The 7,285-nt window shown below is 40.7% G+C and overlaps 1 protein-coding gene and 1 pseudogene across 1 annotated transcript in view; one reads left to right on the top strand and one right to left on the bottom strand.

Annotated features, from left to right (window-relative positions):
* The first annotated feature begins 3,062 nt into the window (after positions 1-3,062).
* LOC138048672 (uncharacterized) lies at positions 3,063-5,784 on the top strand (annotated as a pseudogene).
* A 1,118-nt stretch (positions 5,785-6,902) lies between these two features.
* The window catches only part of LOC138048912 (uncharacterized), a 1,581-nt gene continuing 1,198 nt past the window's right edge, over positions 6,903-7,285 (bottom strand). Inside the window, exon 1 of the mRNA XM_068895006.1 lies at positions 6,903-7,285. This exon is cut by the window's right edge and continues 1,198 nt beyond it. Within this exon, the coding sequence (XP_068751107.1) occupies positions 6,903-7,285 (383 nt within the window).

The following is a 7,285-nucleotide window of genomic DNA, read 5'->3' as shown; positions in this document are numbered from 1 at the left end:
GAAATTGACTCTTTATACGATCAAAAAACCCTACGATGTCGGGTCCGCAACTATCTGAAAACACTATAAGAAGTTAACAGTTAATTAAGGTTAAATCCTTCGATAAGGCAAACAAGACCATCATGTTTGTTCCTCTGTGCCTACTGTTCCTCTGTGCCTAGTGTTCCTGTGTGCCTACTGTTCCTGTGTGCCTACTGTTCCTCTGTGCCTACTGTTCCTCTGTGCCTAGTGTTCCTGTGTGCCTACTGTTCCTCTGTGCCTAGTGTTCCTCTGTGCCTAGTGTTCCTGTGTGCCTACTGTTCCTCTGTTCGTCTGTTCCTCTGTGCGTGTTGTTCTTCCGTTCCTCTGTTCCTACTGTGCCTGCTGTTCCTCTGCTTGTCCGTGCCTAGTGTTCCTCTGTTCCTCTGTGTCTACTGTTCCCCTGCTGCTCTGTTCCTCTGTGTCTACTGTTCCCTTGTTCCTCAGTGCCTAGCGTTCCGCTGTTCCTCTGTGCCTACCTCTGTGCCTAATGTTCCTCTGTTCCTCGGTGCCTGCTGCTCCTCTGTGCCTAGTGATCCCCTGTTCCTGTGCCTACTGTTCCTCTGTGCCTACTGTTCCCCTGTTCCTTTGTGCCTAGTGTTGCTGTGTTCCTCTGGGTCTAGTGTGCCGCTGTTCCTTTGGGCTTACTGTTCCTGTGTCCCGCTGTGCCTAGTGTTCCCCTGTTCCTCTGTGCCTACTGTTCTCCTGTTTCTCTGTGTCTACTGTTTCTCTGTGTCTACTGTTTCTCTGTGTCTACTGTTCCTCTGTGTCTACTGTTCCCTTGTTCCTCTGTGCCTAGTGTTCCTCTGTGCCTCTGTGCCTACTGTTCCTCTGTGTCTACTGTTCCTCTGTGTCTACTGTTCCCTTGTTCCTCTGTGCCTAGTGTTCCTCTGTGCCTAGTGTTCCTCTGTGCCTCTGTGCCTACTGTTCCTCTGTGTCTACTGTGCCTGGTGTTCCTCTGTTCCTCGGTTCCTTTGTCCCTTCGTGGTATAATGACGTCAGTCAGGTCGTCGTACACGGGCCATGAACCGACAAATCCCTCATTGACCAATAGTGCAAAGTACAAATTGTCTCTAGTGTGTATGTAGGCTTAGGTAATAAAAATTGCCAGGGGGCAAATTTCGGTTTGCGTTTTGCCAAGACAATTCAAAGTTTGTCCGCGAGTATAGACAGGCTCTTTTTATTTTAAATTTCCTTATTGTTTACGCTTGCGTTACAAAAGGGGAATAGTGCAGATATGGGAAACTACACTGAGCTAATAACAAACACAATAGGGCTGAAAAGGAATGGTGTCAGCTTTTATTAAGAACTTTTCATGAGCAGTCTAATCACTTCCTGAATAGACAAAACATGTGTGTGAATAACAAGGCAAAGAAAGTTGCAAATATCAGGTTAACGAAATCTCATCTGACACGTTCCCCCGGGAATTTCTCATTCAGCTTCATCCGAATACAATCCTTCATTTTCTGTCGGCGTGGTACACTGTTCGTTGGGAATCACGTGCGCCGGCAGTAAAGGTCGCGTAGGTGTTAAATACAATAACCCATTTATTTCCTGTTTATTGAATAAATGCATTGTTGCGTCTAAAGTAGGTCATCACTGGGTCATTATGTCTTGAATTTCAACCCAGTGACCTTGTTTTATTTCCTTGATCGACCTCTGTTTCAAGCTTATAAACAAAAATACCAAAGCGAATTAGGAAAAAGAGAACGTTTGAAAACCTTATTTAGAACTGATTTAAAATTAAGGTTCTTTGCCTGCAATGTGATTTTAAACTAAACAAAACCTTTTTTGCGAGACGTAGGAGAAGATGTTTATGGGAGAGGTTGCTTGACAAATTTTGAGAGTTACTTTTTAATTCTCTGTGTTAAAAAGAAAACAGTTTATTACAGCGCAATTCAATACTAGGCCCTTGTGGTCCTTATTGAAAAATCTGACTATTTTCATACGTTCCAATCTACAGGTTTCAAATATCTTGGCAGAACTTTAAGATGCCTCAACCAGTCTTTGCAATAACACTACCGGATTACGTTTGTACTAAGCTATATGCACATCCCTTTTGAACCATGAAATCTACATTTTGCTGAATGGTGTAACCGTGTGGTGTGAAAGTCAAACGGTCGAGTTTTATTTGGTGCCATTGCAATTAAAGCTTAACTTGAAACTGTTGAAGTCAAATATAATAAATCTGTAATAAGAAAGTCGCGGTAAACTTTTCCCTGATCTTAAACTTTGCACCAGTTCTGGTGTGAAACTTTTGCGGGGATTGCCTAACCAAATACGACCATGGCTTTTGCTGTGAAACTTTGCACCAGTTCTGGTGTGAAACTTTTGCGGTGATCGTCTGACCACATACGACCACGGCTTTTGCTGTGAAACTTTGCACCAGTTCTGGTGTGAAACTTTTGCGGTGATTGTCTAACCAACTACGACCATGGCTTTTGCTGTGAAACTTTGCACCAGTTCTGGTGTGAAACTTTTGCGGTGATTGTCTGACCACATACGACCATGGCTTTTGCTGTGAAACTTTGCACCAGTTCTGGTGTGATTTGACTCTGTTCATTGCGTTGTTATTTGTTTACGTGTCATCTTGATCGCCCTGCAACTACTTCCGAAGTTCACATTTTAGCGAGGACCTCTATTTCAAGAAACTGTGAGTACAGATTATTATTATTATTATTATTATTATTATTATTATTATTATTATTACTATTATTGTTGTTATTATTATTAATATTATTAATATTTATTATTGTTAATTTTCATTTATTATTGAATTATATATTACTATTGATGTTTATAGTACCTTCGACAATCATGTATTGAAACCTTGCTGGCTGGCTCATAACGTACGCCAACGCTCGCTGGCAAACTCCAAAGTCCCTTATGCGCTGGTTAGCAATTCTTGGTTTTCAGCTGACGTCACGAATTTATGCAAATAAGGTTCCCGCCATGTTGGAGCCCATGTTAGGCTCATATCGTATGCAAATATAAGCCATTTCTATGGAGGACGAAGCGTTCGCGTGTAATTAATTCAAGTTTTAATGGATGAATTTAAAGGCCAGAACCCAGAATCTCCAGAGGATATTTTGCAAAGGATACCAGTGCTTTCAAGCTATGCTAAGGGCCTAGAAAACCATATAAAAGAACGGTATTTGAAGAAGATTTCTGTGGTGGGAGTAGATCGGGCGGCTTTACCGAGCGAGCAGTTGAGTCCAGAGTGTTTGCCTCCAATAGAAGTCTCCGACTTGCTCTCGTACTTGGTTCTAGAGACGAGCCATTACACTAATAAGCAATTTAAGGCTTTCAAAAGTCTGCAGGCTTATAATCAAATGGTTTCTGGATTTGTCGCGTCAGTTAATGGAAAGGAAATCGCGGACAAGTTTGTTGTAGTGGCTAAAGTGCGACATTCGCAGAGCATGAGAGATCCTCTAGTGAATATTTGGATCATCACAGAGAAAGATGGAACCATTGTATCGGCGCATTGTTTAGATTGCAAAGCAGGACTAGGCGAAACCTGCTCCCATGTAGCGAGTGCTCTGTTTTACATCGAAGCCATAACACGGATCCAAGGAAAGCTCGCCTGTACGCAAGTGAAATGCACGTGGGTTTTACCGACGTACGTGAACGAAGTACCATACGCAAGAGCAAAGAATATCGATTTTTCGTCTGCCCAAAAGCTAAAAACAATATTGGATCGCAAAATTGAGTCATTACCTCCAAATGCTGGGGAGAAAAAGAAAACAACTACCATAGAACAACCCCGTGAACAACAATTTGGTTCTACTCCGCCATCAGATAGAGAAATGGAAGAGGTCTATGCCAAACTGAATAAGTGTAGGAACAAAGCTGTGGCCTTAAGCTTGATTGATCCTTATGCCAATCAGTTTATCGATGAAAGCCGCACACTACCAAGCATTTCAGACTTATTTCAGACTAAAAATCTTGACCTTCAGTACCCGGAGCTACTTAAATTGTGTACTAACATCACATTAAATATTTCGGAGGCCCACATAAACAAAGTGGAAATCAACTCACGAACCCAGGCAAACGGTTCAGGATTTTTTAGACATCGTGCTGGCAGAATTGGCGCATCTGTTAGTAGTGCAGTATTTCACACAAACCTTGCACAACCCTCTCAGTCTTTGATTAGGACAATTTGTTACCCAAGCCTTTATAAGGTCAACACTAAAGCAGTCAGACATGGTCAAAAGCACGAGAGTGATGCCATAAAGGCATATGAAGCGGCTGTCAAAGCAAACCATGCAGACTTAGAGGTAAAGAAGTGTGGATTATTCATAAACAAAGGGAAAGCATTTCTTCATGCCACACCTGATTTCCTTGTGTCCTGTAGCTGTTGCGGGAATGGGTGTGGGGAAGTGAAGTGCCCTTTCATCATCAAAGATGGAAATTTTGATGACTATATTCAGCGAAAGAATTCCTGCCTAGAAAAAGTAAATGGCCAATACCGACTAAAGAAAACTCATGCCTACTACTTTCAAGCACAGCAACAACTCTTCTCAGTGCCAAATGTCAAATATTGTGACTTTGTGGTGTATGCTATTGATAAAATGAAGAACATTCATTTAGTAGTGCTACGCATATACCCTGATGTTGAACATTGGGACCGTGTGCTACCTAAACTGGAAATATTTTGGACAATATGCATTCTTCCTGAGATTTTAGGGCGATGGTATACTCGACGTTGCACAGTGCCAGTTAAACTACCAGACAAGGATGCCATTTGTTTCTGTCGAATGAAAAGAGACGTACAGAGCATTTTATGCAGTAATGAGGACTGCCCTTACAGTGAGTTTCACCCTTCTTGTCTCTCTCTTACTTCTGTGAAAATGCCGAAGACATGGTACTGCCCTCACTGTTGCAGACTTCCTCAATTTAAGAAGAGAGGAGGTACTAGAAAGGTATCATATGCTGCATCAAATCAAGCAGCTATGAAGTGTGACAGCATCTGTATCTGCAAGTCAAAGCCCTTCCCCACAGACAAGTTAGTAGAGTGTCATGGAGAATGTTGCAAAAAATGGAAAGTTTTTTCACCTGCCTTGTTTACATTTGAAAAGAATACCTAACAACCACAAAACAACTTGGAAATGTTCTGAATGCAAAAAAGGTTTCCCTGTCCCAGCTACCACTTGTTCTTCTTCATCAGATTCCAGTAGTAGCGATGATGATATTGACATTGCTATCACCAAAGTTTGTCCGGGTGAAACTGATAAGACTGGTGCTTTTGCAAAGATGACAGACTCCCATTTTGATTTAATTACTAGTCCTACTGGATGGCTAGATTGCGATATTATTCAGCAAGCTCAAGTTTTGCTACAGCTTGAGAATACGGCAATTGATGGCTTTCAGCGGCCTACACTTGGTCCAGTTAGAAATTTTGACGTTGTCAGTAGTGAATTTGTGCAAATTCTACATACCGGTAACAGCCACTGGGTGTGTATCAGCTCAGTTGGATGTCTGCCAGGACATGTCAACCTCTATGACAGCCTTTATGACTCTGTTTTAAGCCAGGAAATAGAGGAACAGGCAAATGATTTGCTAGGGGGGAGATTGGAAGTTCTCAATCCTATGCCAGTGCAGCAACAAAGAAATGGCAGTGACTGTGGGGTTTTTGCAATTGCATTCTCTACCTGCCTAGTCTTTGGAGAAGATCCAACATTTGCTAATTTTGATGTATTGAGAATGAGGTCTCATCTAGCTGCATGTCTTAGAAATGGAAGAATGAGCTTGTTTCCTTCATTTTAAATGCAGAGACTCTGCAGATACTTTTCTCACAGTTCAAAGGGAAAAAAAACAGAAAACTGTATCAGACATGTATCACACAATAACATTTTATTGTCTCGAGTAACACTTAAACATGAAAAGGAAAAAGAGTTGAAGAGCTAGATGGTTCCAGACATTCAATTGCTACTCATTGCTTTCAATGAAGCATGAAACTCTGAATAACAATAATTATTAAATGTGTTGCACAAACTTTCCAACAGCCTTAGCGCAGGGTGGCTTAGGAGCAGCAGTCTAAGGCAATCTTTAATTACAAAAAAAAAGCTTGTGTTGTTTGAGGAAGACAACAGAAATCCAGGGGCTAGTAAACACAGTCACTTTGGTCCAATAACAAGCACTATACTGCTTAAAATAAAAGCTATGAAATAATTTAAATATGCAATCAATCACACAAGGCTCTTTCTAGTTGAAGTTTATACTAAGATTTAAATAGATTGCAGATAGATTCGAAGTTTATAGATATAAAATGATCCACCCCTAAAATTTATTATGTTCTTGTTTCTGAAAGTAGCTGAATGTATTTTACTTTACAGTTCATGAAATCTGTGATCTTAACCTGCCCCCTTGAAAGCAGGACAACAACAATCCACAATAAAAACAAAAGAGATATATACACATTCTTAGGTACATTAAAGCCCTGTTACCTTTACAGTGAACTGGGTTTATACATCATTATTAATAGGCCGTTTTCAATATATTAAAATTCAGCTTGATAGCGAGTCAGTGAGGACAAAGACAAAGGAAAGTGGATGATATGTAAATATTTTTTCACATTAATTCCCACGTGTTTCTATTTTCTTTGTCCTCACTGCCTCACTTTCAAGCTGAATATTTAATATATCGAAAATGGCCTATTATATCAGTAGCAATTTCCCAAGAAAAGAAAATACCAGTTCTTCAAAAATGGAAGGTGACTGGATTATTTTTAATATGTGGCCTTACTTCATCATTTCTAGGGGTTAAGGCCCATTTAATGTACTAATATATGCATACAATCCAAAGGGGTGGGCCACGAATTAAACCAAGCTTCCATTGGAGGGAGGAGGTGGTTATGAATACAAAATACATGTATGACATCAAATTCAATCAAATAGGACAATTGGAGGACAAAAGTTAACAAGAGCAGCACAAACTCTTATCATGTGATCCACCAATGGAATGCGACGGTCATAGTTTTCATGATTACAAATCAGAAAGTCAGTTGGCAGAGTTCCTTCCAAAATGGTATACTTTCGTCTAAGTAGCCCAATAACACGTTCCACATGGATTCTAACATTGGCTATGCCACTTGTCTCCTCCACATCCACTGGGTCTAGCTGAGCCTTTCCCCTTGTGAAAGCTGGGATTACAAGCTTTGCTTGCCTCAATCCAACAGATTCGGTGATGGTGAATCCTCTATCTGCCATAACCATATCCCCTGGGATAAGATTTTCCAGAAAACCGCAGTTCTCAGTTAAAAACTTAT

This window comes from Montipora capricornis, chromosome 5 (genome assembly GCF_036669925.1).
Source record: "Montipora capricornis isolate CH-2021 chromosome 5, ASM3666992v2, whole genome shotgun sequence".
NCBI classification, from domain to species: domain Eukaryota; kingdom Metazoa; phylum Cnidaria; class Anthozoa; order Scleractinia; family Acroporidae; genus Montipora; species Montipora capricornis.
The sequence above is the reverse complement of the archived record's forward strand: the minus strand, read 5'-3'. Positions and strand labels throughout refer to the sequence as shown.